Source organism: Ovis canadensis, chromosome 1, assembly GCF_042477335.2.
Source record: "Ovis canadensis isolate MfBH-ARS-UI-01 breed Bighorn chromosome 1, ARS-UI_OviCan_v2, whole genome shotgun sequence".
NCBI lineage: Eukaryota > Metazoa > Chordata > Mammalia > Artiodactyla > Bovidae > Ovis > Ovis canadensis.
The window spans coordinates 200,804,319-200,827,566 of NC_091245.1; the positions used below are offsets into that span (position 1 = coordinate 200,804,319).

General features: G+C 38.2%; 1 protein-coding gene across 7 annotated transcripts in view; it reads right to left on the minus strand.

The window, feature by feature from the left end:
- TP63 (tumor protein p63) overlaps positions 1-23,248 on the minus strand; it is a 266,002-nt gene that overhangs the window by 149,657 nt on the left and 93,097 nt on the right. For all 7 annotated transcript variants that reach the window (XM_069557885.1, XM_069557876.1, XM_069557868.1 and 4 more), the window contains exons 2-3: positions 16,398-16,526; positions 15,485-15,617 (exon numbers count right to left, since the gene is read on the minus strand). In XM_069557885.1, the coding sequence (XP_069413986.1) occupies positions 15,485-15,617; positions 16,398-16,526 (262 nt within the window). The remainder of the gene's footprint in view (positions 1-15,484; positions 15,618-16,397; positions 16,527-23,248) is intronic.

The window sequence follows — 23,248 nt, forward strand, 5'->3', positions numbered from 1 at the left end:
GTCACCATCCACAGTGATTTTGGAGCCCAAGAAAATAAAGTGTGCCACTGTTTACATCGTTTCCCCATCTATTTGCCAAGAAGTGATGGGACTACATGTCATGATCTTTGTTTTTTGAATGTTGAGTTTTAAGCCACCTTTTTCATTCTACTATTTCATTTTTATCAAAAGGCTCTTTAATTCCTCTTCACTTTCTGCCATAAGGGTGGTATCATCTGTGTATCTGAGATTATTACTTTTCCCTGCAACCTCAATTCCAGCTTATGCTTCATCAAGCCCGGCATTTTGTATGATATACTCTGCATGCAAGTTAAATAAGCGGGATGACAATATCCCATCCTGACATACTCCTTCCCTAATTTGGAACCAGTCCATTGTTCCATGTCCGATTCTAACTATTGTTTCTTGATGTGCATACACATTTCTCAGGAGGCAGCTAAGGTGATCTGGTATTCCCATCTCTTTAAGAATTTTCCACAGTTTATTCTGATCCACACAATCAAAGGCTTTAGCATAGTCAATGAAGCAGATGCTTTTCTGGAATTCTCTAGCTTTTTCTATGATCCAACAGATGCTGGCAATCTGATTTCTGGTTCATCTGCCTTTTCTAATTCCAGTTTGAACATCTGGAAGTTCTTGGTTCACATATTGTTGAAGCCTAGCTTGAAGAATTTTGATCATTACCTTGCTAGCATGTGAAATGCAGAGAAGGCAATGGCAACCCATCCAGTACTCTTGCCTGGAAAATCCCATGGACAGAGAAGCCTGGTAGGCTGTAGTCCATGGGGTTGCGAAGAGTCAGACACGACTGAGCAACTTCACTTTCACTTTTTACTTTCATGGATTGGAGAAGAAAATGGCAACCCACTCCAGTGTTCTTGCCTGGAGAATCTCAGGGAGAGCGGAGCCTGGTGGGCTGCTGCCTATGGGATCACGCAGAGTTGGACACGACTGAAGCGACTTAGCAGCAGCAGCAGCATGTGAAATGAGTGCAAATATGCAGTAGTTTGAGCATCCTTTGACATTATCCTTCTTTGGGATTGGAATGAAAACTGATGATTGATGATTTTTTTAATGGCGACTTCACTTTTCACTTTCATGCATTGGAAAAGGAAATGGCAACCCACTCCAGTGTTCTTGCCTGGAGAATCCCAGGGATGGGGGAGTCTGGTGGGCTGCCGTCTATGGGGTTGCACAGAGTCAGACACGACTGAAGCAACTTAGCAGCAGCAGCAGCAGCAGCAGCAGCAGCAGCAGCAGCAGCAGCAGCAGCAGCAGCAAGGAGTAAGAGGGTTAGGGATACTAAAAGCAAGGTTTAGACGTGCCAGATAGCAGAGGAGAAAATAGGCCCATACCAATGTTCTGCATTAATCCTAAAGTAAAGTTTATAAATATACTCTGTATATCCCTCTTTTACCACCTCTTTCCTCACATGTTTCTCATTCCAATTAGGCCTACTCTTCCCGCTTATAGATGTACCATTCACTAATATGTCTTAGTCATCTACAGGCAACACTACTATCCATTGGTACTTAAAAATGTATAAAGAGGGATTATTTCATCTTGATTTGCAAACAACTGGGGCTTCCCTGGTGGCTCAGTGGTAAATAGTATTTTTACCAATGCAGGAACTGTGGGTTTGATTCCTGGGTCAGGAAGATCGCTGGAGAAGGAAATTGTATTCCACTTCAGCATTCTTACCTGGGGAAATCCCACAGACATAGGAGCCTGGTGGACTATAGTCCATGGTCTCATAAAGAGTCAGACACAACTCAGAGACTAAGCAACAACAACAGAAATTCCTTTAGGTGCTTGGACATATTTGCAATTTTTTAAAGCAGAGATTGTATAATCAAAATTGATTTCCACTTTATGGACAGTTTTGCACATTTGGTGTGAGTTGGGAAAAAATTTATTAAAAGAAATTTGATAATATTTATCTATAACTGGTGTGCATATACTTTACTCAAAAATTATACTTCTAAGTAGCAAGAACAAAAAGTGTTTTGAATGCAAATATTCTTCTTAAAAATCTGTGAGTAGAAAAAGAGGTAAACAAATCATTATATACCTATATAATAATTTAAAATACAGTGATTAATGTTGTTTTGAAGATTAGTGGATAAGATATAAATGTTAACTATAGAAAGCAAAGAAAAAGAAGCAGATTACAAAATTTATATATGGCATGATCCAAATATGTCTTGCAAAATCTATTTCTTCTAAGAAAACAACTGGAAAAAAACACCTAAAATTTTCACAATTATTGTCTTTAGGTAGGGATTCTATATACTTCTGATACTAACTTGTAAAATTCTTTTTAATTAATTAAAAATGTATTACTTTAATGATCAGGGTAATCTTTAAATTTGCCCTTTATTATAAAATGTAATGCATATGGACCTGTCTTACAGAGTTGTTGTGAAAATCAGCATAGATGGACAAGTAACAACAAAAATAATCATTTTTAATTGATAATATATTTATACTTCAATCAATTATAGTCAATTAATCATTCTGACTCATTGAAAAAGACTCTGATACTGGGAAAGATTGAAGGCAAAAGGAGAAGGGAGAGCAGAGGATAAGATGGCTAGACAGCATCACCAACTCAATGGACGTGAATATGAGCAAACTCCAGGAAATAGTGGAGGACAGAGGGGCCTGCTGCACTGCAGTCCATGGGGTCACAAAGAGCTGGACACTACTTAGTGACTGAACAGCAGCAACATATTTATAAGCCAGGAACTATGAATAAAAACAAATCAGATAATGAAAAAACTCATAATTCTTGAAGTTGCTGATCAATATTATATCCATCCATAGAAAACAGGAAGGAGAGGCTCATAGAGATTTTCAAGTTCACACAGCTAAGATTAGTAAAGACAGAATTCCAACTTTAGTATGTCTGATTACAAATCTTATGCTGTCTCCAGGGGATCTTCCCAACCTAGGGATTGAACCCAGGTCTCCTGTATTACAGGTGAATTCTTTACCACCTGCTGCTGCTGCTGCTAAGTCGCTTCAGTTGTGTCCGACTCTGTGCGACTCCAGAGATGGCAGCCCACCAGGCTCCACCGTCCCTGGGATTCTCCAGGCGAGAACACTGGAGTGGGTTGCCACTTCCTTCTCCAATGCATGAAAGTGAAAAGTCAAAGTGAAGTCGCTCAGTCGTGTCTGACCCTCAGTGACCCCATGGACTGCAGCCCTCCAGGCTCCTCCATCCATGGGATTTTCCAGGCAAGAGTAGTGGAGTGGGGTGCCATTGCCTTCTCCGACCTGAGCCACCAGGAAAGCCCAAGAAAGGTGGACTGGGTAGCCAATCCCTTCTGCAGGGGAATCTTCCTGACCTAGGGATGGAACCGGGCTCCCCTGCACTGCAGCTGAGCTACCAGGGAAGCCCCAGTGAATACTGGACTGGGTTGCCATGCCCTCCTCCAGGGGCTCTTCTGAACCCAGGGATCAAACCCTTGTCTCTTGTGCCTCCAGCACTGGCAGGCAGATTCCTTACCACTAGCGCCACCCGGGAAACCCCTGTATAAATCTACAGTGAGTAATAAATTATAAAGCCCTATATTAAATATCAGGTAGTCAGTCATCAAAGTGAAAAATAAAAGCCATTGTTTAAATCTGTCTGCACTTAACTCTACTGGTTTTCTAGAAGACCAGAAAATGGGGGGGAGGGGGAAGTGAGTGGGAATAGGAAGAGGCAGGAACCTGGGAAAGGGGCAAGGGGATGTGTAGGAGGAACACTAGCAGGATGGTGGTGAGGGCTGCTGTGGAAGTCTGAAGGAGATCAAGTAGAAAGAGAATGGAAGGGAAATAGCTTGATGTGAGCTCTTGACATTAGTGTCAGACTTAGAGTTGGGTAACACTGTGCATCTCTGGTACCTAAGAGACACAGACACATAGAAAATTACTGCTGTTTGTATTGTATAGCCTTTCTACATTTTGAGCCAGGAGAAGATGTGTAAGGAAGAAAATTTAGAATGCTTGTGTGACTCATGTAGCAATGTACCCAGCCCCTGGCAGCTTGACTGGAGTGACTTACTTAAAAATGTTTTGTTCACACAGTATGTTCTTAACATGTATAACAAATGAATTTATTAAATGAAGACAAAAATATTGGCCTATCAAAGATTATTTTCATGCAATTCTATAATGTTGGAAAATAACTGCAGATGTTCAGATTGAGTTATATGAGTCAATGTGTATGTGTGTGTGTGTTTCTGTGTGTGTGTGTTTCTGTGTGTGTGTGTGTGTGTGTGTGTGTAAAGTTGGAGGGAGGAAATGATGAGGGAGGCATGGAGGGAATGTTTACAAACTTTTGTTCAATAAAAATTCATCAAATGAAAGTTCTGATGTGGTTTATGATTCTGCTTAGAAAATGCAAGTACTTCTTTTTCTTTGAAAAAAAAATCATTCTGATGAATTAAAGGGTGCATGGAATTCTTTATTTTTTTCTGATACTATCCAATCAGAACTATAATTTTGGTACAAAGGAAGAAAAATTTCAATGATAAATATCCTGTTCAATAAAACAAACTATTTTCTTGAGTTCTTTAAAATGTATTTGACAGTTGAAAGTAAAAATTATACCACTGTCTGAGGTAGCATTCAAGATATATAGATGTAATATATATATGAAAACTATAACATCATGGGAAATGTTATGAAATCAATGTTATGGTAAATTTTCTGCATTCCATTTGAAGTGGTAAAATGTTAATTCTCAATAGACAGTGAAAATTATGAATAATTCAATCTCTAGAGCAATAGCTAAAAACTACTCAAAGAGATAGAGCCAGACCAAAATAGAACAATTAAAATCAAATACTAAAAACAGGTCAAATAATCTAAATGGTAGCGGAAAAAGAAAAACAGAACAAAGGACAAATAAATAAACATTAGAAGAGATCAAAGATCTCAATTCAGTAATATAAATGTTCAATAGAAACAACTTAAAAAGAAGAGCAAAATAAACCCAAAGAAGCAGAAGAAAATAAAATAAGATCAAAAATAATGAAGTTAAAAGCAGAAAGACAACAGAGAATATCCAAAAAGACGAAAAGCTGAGCTGGTTCTTTGAAAGATTGATACAACTGATAAGTTGCTAGCAAGACATAGAAACAGAGAACACAAATTACCAATATTAGAAATGAAACAAGAGGATATTACAGATCCCACAGATGTTGAAAGGGTATTAAGGGACTACACCAAACAATTCTGCACATATAAATTCAAAAACTTTGAATTTAACCAGTTCCCCTGTGGTTTATGAAAACTTAGCCAAGGTCTAATAGATCATTCAATAGTCCTATTACTACTAAAAACACTAAATTTGTAACGAAAGAACTCCCCCAAAATTAAACATTCAGGCCCAGATTGTTTCAATAGGAAATTCACCAAACAATAAGAAATAACATCAGCTCTACATAATCTTTCTCAGAATATAAAGGATGCCTCTCACAAAGCACAGGTAGAAAAATCACACTGAGGTTCATGAGCAATAGGATTGCCAAGATGAAAATGACCACACATCCTAACTAGTAATACCATCTTTCAATGTGGGCTTATCTTCATGGGCTTTAAACTGCAGTTTCTATCTAGCACAGTCCAAAAATTTTAAAGTATAAAGAATTCTACCTGGTTGTACCATTTTGGATATTACAAACAATGATGCAATGAAGCTTTCATTTATGTGTGTGTTTATGTATGTGTTCTTATATATACTTATGTACATGTTTTAAATCATTTCATAGAAAAATAGCCTAAAAGGGGCATTTACAGACCAAAGGGCATTTACAGACCAAAGGATAAGTACATTGAAAATTAAGTAAAAGAGAATAGGAAAATTGCCATCCAAATTTATACTTCTACTAGAAGTAAAAAGACTGTTTCCCAACAACCTTACCACACTGGATATCAATCATTTAAATTTTTGCTGATCAAATGGATGAATAAACTCATTGTTTCAACTCACCATTTTTTTTATTACTAGAAAAGTCGAACATTTCATGTCTATTAAATACCTCTGAACTACTTACACTCTTTGCCAAAAGGGGAGATTCATCTTTCTCTTATTTTTTTGGTCTGGGCCAAGCAGCTTGTAGGATCTTAGTTCCCTGACCAGGGATTGACCCCATTCCTCATGCAGTGGAAGAGTGGAATCCTACCCACTGGACTGTCAGGGCTTTGCAGAAACGTGGCCGAGAGGAGCTACCCCACACCCGAGGTCAGGGGCGGCGGCCCAGAGGAACAACCCCATGTCCAAGGAGCAGTGGCTGCGCAAGTGCAGGAGGGCTGAGAGGAGCTTTTCCACGTTCAAGGTCAGGAGGGGTGGACCTGAGGAGACACCCCTCATCAAAGGTAAGGGCAGCGGCTGTGCTTTGCTGGAGCAGCTGTGAAGAGATACCCCACGTCCAAGGTAGGAGAAACTCAAGTAAGATGGTAGGTGTTGCAAGAGGGCATCAGAGGGCAGACACACTGAAACCATACTCACAGAAAACTAGCCAATCTGATCACACGGACCACAGCCTTGTCTAACTCAATGAAATTAAGCCATGCCATGTGGGGCCACCCAAGATGGGTAGGTCATGGTGGAGAGGTCTGACAGAATGTGGTCCACTGCAGAAGGGAATGGCAAATCACTTCAGTATTCTTGCCTTGAGAACCCCATGAACAACTCCCCAAGTCAGTAGGTGCCCAATATGCTACTGGAGATCAGTGGAGAAATAACTCCAGAAAGAATGAAGGGATGGAGCCAAAGCAAAAACAATACCCAGCTGTGGATGTGACTGGTGCTTGAAGCAAGTTCCGATGCAGTAAAGAGCAATATTGCGTAGGAACCTGGAATGTTAGGTCCATGAATCAAGGCAAATTGGAAGTGGTCAAACAGGAGATGGCAAGAGTGAACGTCAAAATTCTAGGAATCAGCGAAGCAAAATAGACTGGAGTGGGTGAATTTAACTCAGATGACCATTGTATCTACTACTGTGGGTAGGAATCCCTTAGAAGACACGGAGTAGCCATCATGATCAACAAGAGTCCAAAATGCAGTGCTTGGATGCAATCTCAAAAACGACAGAATGATCTCTGTTCATTTCCAAGGCAAACCATTCAATATCACAGTAATCCAAGCCTATACTCCAACCAGTAACGCTGAAGAAGCTGAAGTTGAACCGTTCTATGAAGACCTACAAGACCTTTTAGAACTAACACCCAAAAAAGTTGTCCTTTTCATTATAGGGGACTGGAATGAAAAAGTAGGAAGTCAAGAAACACCTGGCGTAACAGGCAAATTTGGTCTTGGAATAGGGAATGAAGCAGGGCAAAGACTAATAGAATTTTGCCAAGAAAACACACTACTCATAGCAAACACCCTCTTCCAACAACACAAGAGAAGACTCTACACATGAACATCACCAGATGGTCAACACCAAAATCAGATTGATTATATTCTTTGTAGTCAAAGATGAAGAAGCTCTATACAGTCAACAGAAACAAGACCAGGAGCTGACTGTGGCTGAGATCATGAGCTCCTTATTGCCAAATTCAGACTTAAATTTAAAAAAGTAGGGAAAACCACTAGGCCATTCAGGTATGACCTAAATCAGATTCCTTATGATTATACAGTGGAAGTGAGAAATAGATTTAAGGGACTAGATCTGATAGAGTGCCTGGTGAACTATGGACTGAGGTTCATGACATTGTATATGAGACAGGAACAAGACCATCCCCATGGAAAAGAAATGCAAAAAGGCAAAATGGCTGTCTGGGGAGGCCTTACAAATAGCTGTGAAAAGAAGAGAAGGGAAAAGCAAAGGAGAAAATGAACGATATAAGCATATGAATGCAGAGTTCCAAAGAATAGCAAGGAGACATAAGAAAGGCTTCCTCAGTGATCAATGCAAAGAAATAGAGGAAAACAACAGAATGGGAAAGACTAGAGATCTCTCAAGAAAATTAGATATACCAAAGGAACATTTCATGCAAAGATGGGCTTGATAAAGGACAGAAATGGTATGGACCTAACAGAAGCAGAAGATATTAAGAAGAGGTGGCAAGAATACACAGAAGAACTATACAAAAAAGAGCTTCACAACCAAGATAATCACGGTGGTGTGATCACTCACCTAAAGCCAGATATTCTGGAATGTGAAGTCAAGTGGGTGTTAGAAAGCATCACTATGAACAAAGCTAGTGGAGGTGATGGAATTCCAGTTGAGCTATTTCAAATCCTGAAAGATGATGCTGTGAAAGTGCTTCACTCAATATGCCAGCAAATTTGGAAAAGTCAGCAGTGGCCACAGGACTGGAAAAGGTCAGTTCTCATTCCAGTCCCAAAGAAAGACAATGCCAAAGAATGCTCAAACTACTGCACAACTGCACTCATCTCACATGCTAGTAAAGTAATGCTCAAAATTCTCCATGCCATGCTTCAGCAATACATGAACTGTGAACTTCCAGATGTTCAAGCTGGTTTTAGAAAAGGCAGAGGAACCAGAGATCAAATTGCCAACATCTGCTAGATTATCAAAAAAGCAAGAGAGTTCCAGAAAAACATCTGTTTCTGCTTTACTGACTATGCCAAAGCCTTTGACTGTGTGGATCACACAATAAACTGTGGAAAATTCTGAAAGAGATGGGAATACCAGACCACCTGACCTGCCTCTTGAGAAACCTGTATGCAGGTCAGGAAGCAACAGTTAGAACTGGACATGGAACAACAGATTGGTTCCAAATAGGAAAAGGAGTATGTCAAGGCTGTATGTTGTCACCCTGCTTATTTAACTTCTATGCAGAGTACATCATGAGAAATGCTGGGCTGGCAGAAGCACAAGCTGGAATCAAGATTGTTGGGAGAAATATCAATAACCTCAGATATGCAGATAATACCACCCTTATGGCAGAAAGTGAAGAGGAACTAAAAGGCCTCTTGATGAAAGTGAAAGAGGAAAGTGAAAAAGTTGGCTTAAAGCTCAACATTCAGAAAACGAAGATCATGGCATCCGGTACCATCACTTCATGGCAAATAGATGGGGAAACAGTGGAAATGGTGTCAGACTATTTTTTTGGGTTCCAAAATCACTACAGATGCTGATTGCTTACTCCTTGGTAGAAAAGTTATTACCAACCTAGATAGCATATTGAAAAGCAGAGACATTACTTTGCCAACAAAGGTCCATCTAGTCAAGGCTATGGTTTTTCCAGTGGTCATGTATGGATGTGAGAGTTGGACTGTGAAGAAAGCTGAGTGCTGAAGAATTGATGCTTTTGAACTGTGGTGTTGGGGAAGACTCTTGAGAGTCCCTTGGACTGCAAGGAGATCCAAGCAGTCCATTCTAAAGGAGATCAGTCCTAGGTGTTCTTTGGAAGGACTGATGCTAAAGCTGAAACTCCAATACTTTGGCCACATGGTGCGAAGAATTGACTCATTGGAAAAGACTCTGATGCTGGGAGGGATTGGGGGCTGGAGGAGAAGGGGACAACAGAGGATGTGATGACTGGATGGCATCACCAACTCAATGGACGTGGGTTTGGATGAACTCTGGGAGTTGGTGATGGACAGGGAGGCCTGGCGTGCTGCAGTTCATGGGGTCGCAAAAAGTTGGACACAACTGAGCGACTGAACTGAACTTAAATATATATTCATATATATCTGAGTACTTTTCAAAAGTGATTTTGTACACACTTGCCTTCCTGCTATATTCTGGTCTTCTCAAAGCTAGAGACCATGATTTTTTCAGCTGTATTACAAAGAACATAGCATATATAGGAAAGCAAATTCTAAAGAAATATATATGGCTAGGTCTAGTATATATAATCTATTTGAAATCTGATGTAATATTGGGTTATAGAAGATACAGGGTATTATGCTATGTGCTGGGGCCTGTACTGTGGTTAGTTGCTCAGGCATGTCTGACTCTTTGCAACCCCAAGGACTGTAGCCCACCAAGCTCTTCTGTCCATGGGGATTCTTTAGGCAAGAATGCTGGAGTGGGTTGCCATGCCCTTCTCCAGGTTGCTGTGGCCTATGTCTTTCCAAACACAAAAGCACTATCTGTTTGTGGTATGTAGGGCTGAAGACTCTTCATTTATAACTGAATGCTCTAATAACAATTTACAAAAATGGATAGTCCTATGTATAATATGGTCTTTGGAATCCAGATGAATAAATCATGCACGTGTGCAGGATAAGCCACTTCAGTTGTGTCCAACCTTTTGTGATCCTATGGACTGGGGCCTGCCAGGCTCCTCTGTCTAAGGGATTCTCCAGGCAAGAACACTGGAATGGGTTGCCGTACCTTCTTCCAGGAGGTCTTCCCAACCCAGGGATTGAACCCACATCTCTTTACTTCCACTGCATTTTGGCAGGCCTGTTCTTTACCACTAGTGTCACCTGGGAAGCCCTGGAACAAATCATGGTCTTAGATAGTAATTTCTAAACATCCCTAGGGAGAAACCCAATTCAACTAAACAGGGTTTTCTTCAAAGTACAAAGACTAAAGAAACGCAAAAGTAAATGTCATACAGTTTCCCATCCATCATTCCAGGAAAACCTTTAAGTGTCGATATCATTATCTACCTCTTAAGGACATGACAGGCATGCTTAGACAGTTTATAAATTAGGCAAAGCTGAGATATAAAGTAATACAATAGACAAGAGAATGAAGAACTAATAAGGATCTTGGAAGCATAGCCTAAATTATAACACTTTTTTGAGAAATCTCATTCAATTCATTTGTTAATCCAATGTAGTTCATTCTTCAGTGACACTAAAATCATCCTAGTGAAGAAGGCACGTATTCTCTGCAAGTCAAGTTCTCTTTGTTCATAATAAGAGCAAAATATTATGACTCCACTTCATGACTAGTTTTTAAGATGAAGGTAGTTTTAAAAATCAATAAAAATGTGATGACATTCTCAATTTCAAGAGTTTTGTCCTTGATAATCTGACAAGTAATTTCATGTTCACAGATTCATATTTCTTGCATAGTGAGAAAATGTTTGGCATGGATCCCAAATGTTTTTTATTATATGCAAGAGAAAAGCAATTTATGTGCAGAGTTTTGTAACTATTTAGCTATTAACCTATACACAAAAAAGTGAAAATATGCTATCAAGTAATGAACTTAAAGAGCTTCACACCAGTTGCAACTGGCTCTCAGTTTAGAAGGATAAGGAATCTCAGTGGATATCAGTTCTTACTTTCTAAACCAGAGCACCAGTTACTATTACATCCTGAGCTAGTCCACCGTTTTGTCATTCATTTAGCTAAGGACTATCATTGTTATCTAGTCTTACCCATGTGGCCTCCTCACATGGATGCCTATGAAGATGTTGGAATGGTCCTAAGTCAAGGGAAAACCCAGGATTCATGCAGAACTATACTTTAATAGCAAGGCCTCAGTTCTTTGGAGAGAAAACAGAAAGACCACAGAGAAGCAAACGTATGTAATAAATTCAATCTCACTCTACTTGCACATTCCTTTCAATACCGTTGTTTCCAAATGATTTGTTTCCCATTCTGGCAAAACTCCATTTCATTTTGTTTTCCAGTTTTCCCTAAATCACTTCAATTCCCTGCTCCTTGCAAATGTTTCTATTCTGCTCTTATATCCTGATTTCTTGTTACCTTCAATCTGACACGTTTAATTTCAAGCTCTAAGCTGCTGGTGAGTGATAGCAGCGCTCTGTTTCATTATTCCTGTTAGCAGCGGTGTCCTGTGCCTGCCTCCCCGGAGAAGAGAAAGGTATGGAGACTCTCTACTGTATGGCTATCTCTTGGTGGAAGAGTGGAGGCTTTCCCACACAGGTAAACCTTAATCTCATAGAAACAGAGGTACTCAAGAAGAAACAGAGGCCAGATTCTACTCAAATGCAATACCGTAGAAAAAGAATAAGAAAAGATTGCATCCAATAATGTGGGCAAAATACTGACACTGCTGATGACTATGCATATCATCCTAGCAAAGGGTTTTAACCACTTTTTGTTTTGATTTATTAAATTTAATTGATTTTTAATTATTGGTTCTATCAAAACAATGATAATAATTTCTAACTCATGAAGTTCCAGAAAGGATTAAATAAAATATTAGATGTGTTAACCATCATCTGATATTGAAGCCTAAGAAAATTTGTAACTCAGACATCTAAGGGGTACATTTAAATCACCTTCAAATGGAATACTCTCAGTTTCAATGAGCACCAGCATAAATGAGCATCAACAAAAATCAATTAAAAAGAATCAATATCAGGCATATAGATTCATAGCCAATGCTCAGGAAAAAAATTTTGAATACAAATGAATAATCCTTTCAAACTTTTCTTAAATAATAATAACCTAAAAAACAAGGCAGTGCCTTCTTAGCTAAATAAGACACGGCCACAAGAGCAATTATATCTATGAATTTTCTTGTCTTTCTCTCCTTCCTCCTTACCCTCTTAGGAGATCACTGTATAACTTAGCTGATTCTTCCTTAGATACTCCACTAGGTTTTCTCCAAAGTTTCCTTTAGCTCTTTTGTAAAAGCACCAAAAGTAAAAGTGTTATTTGCTCAATTATGTCTGACTCTTTATGACCCCATAGACTGTAGCCTGCCAGGACCTTCTGTCTATGAAATTCTCCAGGCAATACTGCAGTGGGTAGCCATTCCCTTCTCCAGGGGATCTCCCCAACCCCGGGATCAAACCAGGGTCTCCTGCATTGCAGGAGGATTCTTTATCATCTGAGCCATCAGGGAAGCCCCCAAAGCACCAAAATAAACTTTAAATGACTGAATCTTTCTAACTCAAATGGCGAATCTGAGTACTTTCAAACAGAAGTGGGGAAACACTGGAGGTAAAGGAGCACAAAGCTTTTTATACTGATCTACTATAATCAAAATGGAAGGAATACAAGAGAAGAACAGGACAGAAAGTTTTGCTGTTGGGAATGTTGAAGCAGAGAATGGTTCCCTGATTGGTGGTATTCTAGAACTTTGCTACCCCATACACTACCAACTAGCTGCACGAAACTGGAGCCGATTATACAGAGTGAAGTAAGCCAGAAAGAAAAACACCAATACAGTATACTAACACATATATACGGAATTTAGGAAGATGGCAATGACGACCCTGTATGCAAGACAGGGAAAGAGACACAGATGTGTATAACAGACTTTTGGACTCAGAGGGAGAGGGAGAGGGTGGGATGATTTGGGAGAATGACATTCTAACATGTATACTATCATGTGAATTGAATCGCCAGTCTATGTCTGACGCAGGATGCAGCATGCTTGGGGCTGGTGCATGGGGATGACCCAGAAAGTTGTTATGGGGAGGGAGGTGGGAGGGGGGTTCATGTTTGGGAATGCATGTAAGAATTAAAGATTTTAAAATTTAAAAAATAAAAAACTAAAATTAAAAAAAAAAGAAACAATTTAAATTTAAATTAACTAAAGTTACAATTAACTAAAGTTACAAATATGGCTCATTTGCACTAGCCATATTTCACATGCCCAGTGGATTCACATGGCTAATGGCTACTGTGTTGAACAATAGACATAGGACATTATAGTCATTGAAAAAAAAATCTTTTGGACAGGGCTATCTTAAAGAGAACATTTTACCTTTTTAGATAACTTTCAAGTCTCATTATTATGACTTTAAAAATTCCCGAGGGCCTACTATGGGAAAACATGGCAAAAACAAAGCAAAACAAAACTGTGTATAACAAAATATGACACTGGTCCCCTTCAGAGATAGAGAAAGAAATAATATATAATACTAATATTATATAATAAGTCTTATGACTAAAATTATACCTAGATTGCTTCTGTAGAATGATCTCTAATTCAGACTGGTAGAGAACAGTGATATGGAATCTTTTCCTAAAGAAGGTAAGGCAAGCTTGATGTTGAGGGATGGATAGGAAATGGCTAGATACAAGGAGGGAAAAATGAGATGTTCTCAAGGAGAAAATGTCTAACAGCAAAGGAGAAACAGCATGGTACATTAAAAATCCATGTGCTTCAGTATGTGAGAAGATAATAATAACAGGAACTGTAAATGAAAATACTTCATTCTGCATTTTAAATTAAATAACTTTGACTTGCTTTTATGAGAAACGGAAAATCCCTGCCTGGAGAGAATGTAAGAAGACACAGAGCACCAACCTAGGCAAACCTATCAGTGTAAAAGGTGATATTATTCAATGAATTGGGACTATCCTAATTTCTAAATCACTGTTAAATCAGAATTTATATATTTATAAATATTTATGCTTAATTATCATACATTCCAAAGCTTTGAATTACTTAACCTTGGATTTACTGAGCAGTTTCTTTTCACTAGCTCAAGGATAATTGAGAACTGAATCCATATTAAGATGGAATGGGCCAATGAAGAAGTGTATTTTTCATTTATCAATTTGGTGACAAAATATCAGTGTATTTGTAAAATTACAACTTTCTATCTTTGGCCATTTTCTCTCCTTTTTCCCCCACCTCCTCTTCTTCCAATATTAAAAGTACAATCTATATGAAAAAATATACAGTGAGAATTCCAGTAAAATCTTACATTGAATCAGAAAGGCAAGGGTATACCAAAACATCTTTCATCTGTACCACTCCTTCAAATGAAGTTACCTGGTAATCATCCCCACCTCCAAAAGAGAAAGGCATGGTACATTATAAGGCGCTCTGTTTAATTACATCAGCAGACACTCTAAGACACCCCACCCTCTTTCTAGTTCTTTTAGTTTCTATTTTTCCACAGATTTTTGTTTGCTTTTATACAGGAAAAGCAGTAGGGCTTGTGGGATGAATGAATGATTTAAAAAAAGAAAACACACCAGTTGGCATAATGGATTGCACCAATACAAGAAAGGTCACCTAAGTACCTCAGTAAAATGGTTTACTATCCTTAACCTGTATACTCCTTAGCTGCCAGGGAGGTGTGTATATGTAAGTTCTTACCATATTATAACTGAGATTTAAGGTCATGAGTGACCCAGTGGTGAAGTTAAAAGAAAAATAGAGAGCCTATTTTAGATACTAGCTTCTTTCCTCTTACTCTATTACCAGGTACTTGAATCTGTGTATTTGTGTAGAATTTACTTCATTCTCCTTCATTTAAAAAGGATAATTCTACAAGAAAGGCAGTTTGCCATAGAAGAGAGTGCTTTGGATACAATTCAGGACTTGACTTTGGTTCTGTCTCGACCAGCTGTGAAACACTGGGAGGAGCAATTCAGATAAAGAATGCAAGGAATTAACTCCAATCCCCTTCTCCACACCAATGGAAACATATACATTACGCAGAGATGAGGCAGACTCAGAACCCACAGCTCTTAATTCTTTCTCTGCTGACCACAATGACTCTCTTTCCAATGGCCTTGACCATTCAGAGTCACCTGCTTTTTTATGTGACATGGAAGAGGTATAACAGAGAAGTGGATAGCATGGCCCACAGATTTAAAGGGGAAGCCCATGCCACTCACCCACATGGGGTCACTCAGGTCCGAGTCCTGCATGCGAATACAGTCCATGCTAATCTCAATCTTGTTTGTTGCACCATTTTCTGATGGTTCATCCACAAAGTTCAAGTCAATGGGCTGAACTGAACAGATGGGTCTGCCACAAAGGAAAACAAAAGTGTGTTAGGTATGGAAAGGGGCTAACACACACTCATTCAGTTGGTAACAATGAGCTCTTTTTGCTTTAAAGTTGGCAAAGCTCGTTGGTTGGAGTCAGAAACCCTCATCATGAATTCTGGCTCAAATACTTACCAGATATAAAACCTCTGGCATTCCAAATCTAAGCTCCATTTGTAAAGTAAAAATCACTGCCCTCATCAAAGAATCACTAGGTGGAACACAGAATAGAAGGAACGAGTCAGAGATGTATCCTAATCGTATGGGTCCCCAATACTCTGATATTGTTTCATCTTTCCCTTAATTTACTTAGGTGCCCCAGCCTAATCTTGAGGAGATAATTATCCTTTTCCTAGCAAGGTATAATGAACAATAAAATAAAGTGTTTTACTTTCTCAGAGATTATTTATAATATAAAAGTATATGAGAGTCTTTAACCCAAAGGAATGAATTTGAGTATCAGAGAGTCATTGGGGAAATTATTTTGGGTTAGGTAGGCGAGTCCTTCTGATCCTCCAAAATTATACCACCTTGGAACAATAATGATTTTCTGGTGTTGAAAACTGAATAAATCTGGGCTGAATTTTGAACACAGAGATGCTATTGGAGAGAATATTTTTTTTCCCAATAATATCACCTGATTTTTAGTGATTCTAAAAACATGCCTTCATAAGCAGTACTCTGACTGCTTATAGGTACTACCACTACCTATTTATAACAATTCACGTAAAACAGCTTTTTTTGCTTATTTGATACTTACTGTTCCAGAAAATCCCAAATGTGCTGGAAAACCTCTGGACTGAGGAATTCATTTGTCTGTGTGCTCTGGGACATAGTGGATCGGTAATAACTTTCTTTCCAAGAGAAATGGGCTGGGGTTTCTACAAACCTTAAAAGGATAAAAAATGAAACTAGGGTTACAGTTTCTATATTAATGAGACAGAATATTAAAATTAAAACATAGTCAATCAAAAAGTTGAGTGAGTGAAGTTTCAAAAACATGCAGGTATACGCAGCAAATTTTACAAGTTAAGCAACTGGTATCTCTTTAGGCAGTGGCAAGGATCCCATTTTGCCATTAAAATCAGGCAATCGAGTCTTCTATCAAAGCTCTATTTCTTAACTAGAAAAGTTACACTCTGCACCTTCACTATCCAAAATCTACATTCTGCAGATTTCAAAAAGAAAATAAACATTCCCTTACTAAGCCTGACAGTGAGTCTAACCTATTATTAAGCCCATGTCACAAATGTCTTAATTGATTATCTGCCCATTCAGCCTCCAGTAAGTAAAAAGAAAAATCAGAAAATAAAAATAAAAATGAGTTTAGAAATCTTAAATTTTACCCTCAGCATAATCACCCCTCTCATAACTACCATCTTAGCATCAGGCCCAGGGACAATAAATTCAAACTTTTGAATTCAATTTTTTTTTTTTTTATCACCAGTTACACTTCTTAATGTACACGTGGGTGGTTTTTAATTGGAGTGTAGAATTCTATGTCAGACCAAGGGATAAGCAAACATCTGAATACACAACAAATGAATGATATTTCTATTTGCTTCATTTTGTTATAGGGTCCTCAAGTTTGCTTTTACTTTAAAAAAAAAAGAAAGAAAGAAAGAAAACTTGATCCTTATACATGTGAAGGAAAACATCAGCTTTCTCAGGTGATATAGTCTCCAAATCTGCATATCTCACCTTAAACGTATATGATTCATTGTGATTATCAGTAGACTAATTTTACTCCGGGATGAACTCAGCTAAGCTCTTAATCATTACTGTTAGTATAATAAAGAGTTAAAGAAATAGTAGGATAGTCAATCATCTTAAATTTGCAAAAGAATGCTTTAAGTCTAGTTATATAGCAGAAGATAATAAGATTAGTTGATGGTTTTCAAGCTTACAGAGAGGCACATTCATTTACTAAAGTCAGATATACAGAGAACATCTATTATTTGTCAGGAAATTAATGGGCACTGGAAATAAAAGTAAATAAGACTGTTTCACCCACTAAAAGGTCCTGGTAAAGAAGTTAAAACAGGGGGGAAATCTCTAATAAATGTGATAAAATGTGCATAACACAGTAAAAGTACAACAATGACATACACCATCACATCTGATAGATCAAGGAAAAAGCCTTAAATGATGAGAAGAAAGTAGTCAGGCCAGATAAGGACTAAAGTTATAGAGTGAGCAGGATGTGACTCTATTAGCCTAGAGTAAAAATTTGGGGCTGGGAATGCCAGGAGATAAAGGTGGAAAGCAACATGTTGTGACATGTTGTTTTAAAAGCTTAAATTCTTCTGGTGAGTGTTGAAGAATTTTGTAAGATATTTTTAAGCAAACTTTATATTTTGAAATAATTATAGTCACATACAGTTATAATAAAAAATAAAGAGCATATCCATGTACCAGTTACCCAATTTTCCCCAATGGGAAGTATCATCTTACGAAACTGTCATATAATATCACAACTAGAATATTGATATTGATATGATCTTATTCAGAAATTCTAATATTACTGTACTTTCCTTTGTATCTATGTGTGTGTATTTATTTCTATACAATTTTAAAAGATCACATACGTAGGTTAACGTAACCATCTCTACGGTATTAAAGGATTTGAAGCATGAGTTTGACACAGCATATGTCTTACATTGATCAATCTGAAAGTTGTATGGAGGAAGGATTTATAGCTTATCGGTTTATGGACAAAGTTATTTATGAGGTTGTTATATAAGTCCAGATAAGACAGCAGGATGATAGAAGGGAGGGTGGAGAAGGTGGGGACAATTTTAATAACTAGTGAAAAGGTTAAATCAGATATTGTTTATATTACTGATGGAAGAAGAAGCAAAGATGTCAAAGATGACTTCAAGTTTCCAACCTTATTGAACTCAGTGATGATTCCATTAACTAAACCAATGAATACAGTTGGAATATCTGCCTTGGAAAGAAAGGAGAGATGATGAGTTCCATCTTAGCATGTTAAGTTTGAGGTACCAATGGGATATATTAAAAGTGTAGCACACAGTTGAATAAACCTTAAACTTATGGGAGAGAAACAGGCCAGAAGTTTAGAAACAGAAATCCTCATCATAGGGTGAAAATAATCCATGAGAACAGATGTAATAACATAGGCAGAGCAGGTACAATGAGTAAGAAAGTTAACCTGATGGAGGTGGAAATAAGAGTGGCTATGAAAGTTTACCATGTTCCTCATGGGCCCATCCAGAAAATCTGTCTATAATTAGAAGAGCATCTGAAAATCCAATATCTTTACACCAAAAGAGTACATTCATTTTTTTTTTTCTTTTGGGGAAAGAATCCAGACTTGGTTTATATACTCCCAACTAGTCAGTAGAAAAAAAGTTAAATTTAATAAATCTAATACTGACTGAGAGTTAAGATTTCACCCACAGGTGACCCTTTTGAATATGTTTATGTTCCTTCAAATAAGACAGAAGGAGAAGGAAGTGGAGAAAATAAAAACAACTCCTAAGCAGTGAAAGAAATGGAGGTAAACAAATGTATGAATTATTCAAACTCCAAAATGTAAATAAACTGTCATATGGATTATCCTGTACATGGACCCACAAGCACATCCCTAATGTCCAAACACTTTAACACCATGTTGGTACCCTGACGGCCAGGTGAGTACTAGAAGGTAAACCCAGCAGCACGAAGATTCTCAGTGATGTTCAGTGTGACATTTAACATGAAAATTAGTACAAGTTTTTTCTTAAAGGTGGCAGAAACGTAGATATAGTTTCTAAGAGACTGACGGTTAACATAACCTAGATCTTAAATAACAGACAGTATGCGGCTGACTCAAAAAGAAGAAAGGAGCATAGATGGAAGTTAGACACTGTCACTCCCCTCTGAAGCAGAGAGAAAAAATATCATTGACTCCATAGTCACTTAGGATTTCTACTTCTTTTACTATTTCTACATGGAAGTTCTGGATTATCTCATGCTTACTCTGATATTCCTTTGTTTCATATTTTCCCTTTAGTTCCTCTTTGATATCTAAAAAGACCTTCCCTGTATCTCTGATGTTACAGCTAACCAGCTCCATCCCCTTGAAAATGCCCCTCAGTTGTGCGAGCTTCAGTTTTCATGAATGTTACATAAAGAGCATCATCTCTACTCTGCTGGCTTTCAAACGCCTGCCCAGTCCTCAGTGCTCTCCAGCCCACAGCAGATTTCCTGGTTGCTTATTTGAAATAAAATTTTTCTTTAAATATTCTTGGCCTCTTGTTGCATCTCGCAAATGCTAGCTTTTTACTTGTGTAACAAATATGACAAAGAATTTTAAATAATTGAAGACTAAGCCTCCTCCTTGAAAGAAAAGTTATGACCAACCTAGATAGCATATTCAAAAGCAGAGACATTACTTTGCTGACTAAGGTCCATCTAGTCAAGGTTATGGTTTTTCCTGTGGTCATGTATGGATGTGAGAGTTGGACTGTGAAGAAGGCTGAGCACCAAAGAATTGATGCTTTTAAACTGTGGTGTTGGAGAAGATGCTTGAGAGTCGCTTGGACTGCAAGGAGATCTAACCAGTCCATTCTGAAGGAGATCAGCCCTGGGATTTCTTTGGAAGGAATGATGCTAAAGCTGAAACTCCAGTACTTTGGCCACCTCATGAGAACAGTTGACTCATTGGAAAAGACTCTGATGCTGGGAGGGGGTGGGGGCAGGAGGAGAAGGGGACGACCGAGGATGAGATGGCTGGATGGCATCACCAACTCGATGGACATGAGGTTTGGGTAAATTCCAGGAGTTGGTGATGGACAGGGAGGTCTGGCGTGCTGTGATTCAGGGGATCGCAAAGAGTCGGACACGACTGAGTGACTGAACTGAACTGAAGCCTAGATCTCTCAACTTTTCAGTTTGATAGTTCCTTGAGGTTAGAGTGGAATGAACATGGGTATTGGAATAAGACAGACTTGGGTTCAAATCTGTTTTCCTATTGACATTCTATGAAGCCATGGCCATGCTACTTACTATTTTTGTACCATACATTTTTCAGCTATGCTTCCTTCACAGAGTGGTTGAAGGCCTTACTTGAAAGGTTTACCTATAGAAAATGTGTTATACATTTTTGTTTACACAAGCAATGATTGTATTTACATAATCAATACACTGATTCTATTAGATTAAATACTATATAATTTGTATCCAGACAATACTTACTGAACTAAGCTACCTAAATAGTGTATTTGAAAGGTTTGTTAAAGTTACAAAAGTGTCACACAGATGTATTGATAATTGCATTAAACTGGAATCATCCCTCATTTCAATTCAGCTCAAATCTTGCATTCTGTATCTGTATCCTTGGACCAAATCAACACCTCTATCACCTCTCACTTTCTTCTAGGTCATCTTTGTCTCAGGCTTGCAACATTAAATTGGGCACTTCCTCCCTCACAGCCTCAAGCATCAAGAGGGCTTTATTTAAAATGAGGAGTGTGGGGTGTAGTATAGATTGGTGGTTATCAAATTATTTCATGAAACCCTAGGTGCCTCACAGGGTGCCTCATATATGTAAAGAAATGGCCATATCAGTAGATCTCCAGAAACATACTTGTCCTTAATACAATGAAGTTTGACTTTTGTCTGTTTTCCATGTATTAGGGCTCTGAGCAAGATTTCAGTTGAAGAAAGGATTCTGTTAAAAAAAAATATCTATCAATTGTCTAGGTTTAAGGATCTCCAGGGTCTCTCTTCTGCAAACCCAGTATTGATTTCCATTTGTGAATAAACATGCAAAATATTTTTCAGAGAAAGGAAGGGAAGTGATCAGCTGGTATCAGGAAGAATGAAGTAATTCCTACCTATCTTCCAATGTTTTGCCTTTGGGTGAAATCTCTGTATTAATTCAGGGCGTCCCTGGTGGCTCAGTGATAAAGAATCTGCCTGCCAATCAATTCAGGAGATGCGGGTTCAATCCCTGGGTGTTGATTGGCCTCAGGAGCAGTCCAAATCACAAAATTTCTTTTGTATTTTTAGTTCAGAAACATTCCCCTGCTTTCAGTTTACTCTGCTATTATCATTATTAATTGTCACGCTTAATTTTAAGGATGCTGAAGAGCACCTTGATGTCTTTTAGTAAACCGCCTCTTTATTGAACCCAACAGTGTCCAAGAGCCCTGGAGGAGTAAATTTATTCAAATACTTGAGGTAAACTCATTTCCTGGAAGCCACCTGCATAATCTAAAGCAGGCCCATTAAGAACTTTTTTTTGGAAGGAAAAATTTTCTTTTCAACTTCATTTTGAAAACTGACCACTCTGTTCCTTCTCTTAAAGTTAAACCAAATCTTCCAGCTTCACTTTTGACAAACAGGCTTGAATGGATAAGGGGAAAGGGTGGGAGAGATAATTTAGGAGTTTGGGATTAACATACATACACTACTACATATAAAATAGATAACCGCCAAAAGGACCTACTGTATAGCATGCCCCAACCCCCAAATTCTCTCATTAGAGTTAGTGTATCTAATGTCAACTCACCAGTTTTTAACTCTCAGGTGATCTTCCCTCTCTTAAGTACTGAATCTTCTAAGACGCATATTTTGTGCCCTTCTTTTAATCATAGGCATTTGCTGCCTTAAAGGTAAGTTTTCTCTGATTTGTAGATAGAAATCTTTTCTTATACTACCAATTCCCACTGAACTTTCTTCCTACCTTCATTTCACTTGTCAGAATTCTCTTCTAACCTGCATATGATCATCAGTCTTTCCCAGACAGCATTTTTATCAGGTCACTTTTCCCTGACGCAGAATTTGCAGTCACTCATCTTTGTGCCCTAGACAAAATCTGATCAGCTCTGGCCCATCATTCTCTTTATTCTTTTGAGAAGACCCTCTTTTCTAAAATATTCAGCTAGCTGCATTCTACATCTTGCTTGTTTTCAGCCAAGAATCTTTTCAGATCATGATCTCTTGTATTCCACTATCTTCCCACAAGCTTTATTATTTACATTTACCAACATTCAGTGGAAAACTCAGCTCAGAAGCGCTGCTGCAACAGACTGAATGTTTGTGTTTATCCCAAAATCTGTATGTTGAAACTTATTGGAGGTGAGGTCTTGGGAGGTAATTAGGTAATGATGGTAAAGTCCTCATGAATGGGATTAGTTCCCTTAAAAAGAGGTTCCACAGAGTTCTCTTGCCCCTTTCACTATGTGATGAAGTTAGCAGTCTATGAACAAGGAAGTGAGACCTCATCAGACATCGAACCTGCTGGTGCCTTGATCTTGGACTTACCAGATCCCAGAACTGTGAGAAATAAATTTCTGTTGTTGATAAGCCATTTGGTGGTATTTTGTTATAGCTGCTGGATGGGTTAAGCCAGTGACAATATCTTTTTTGTTTGTTTGTTTGAGTTCATTTCCTCAATTTGGCAAACTTCAAGTACTCTTTCCTTAGTTAATTCTTTTATAATTTACTAATGTTGAAATGGCATTGCCCCAATTAACAAGTAAGGAACTGGAAGTCAAGAACCATGTTATTAATTTCCTAGTTCTTTACAACACAGAGTTGTAGAACAACAATAACAATGACAACAAAAAAATTGGAAAGGACTTTATTTCTCAGCATCTA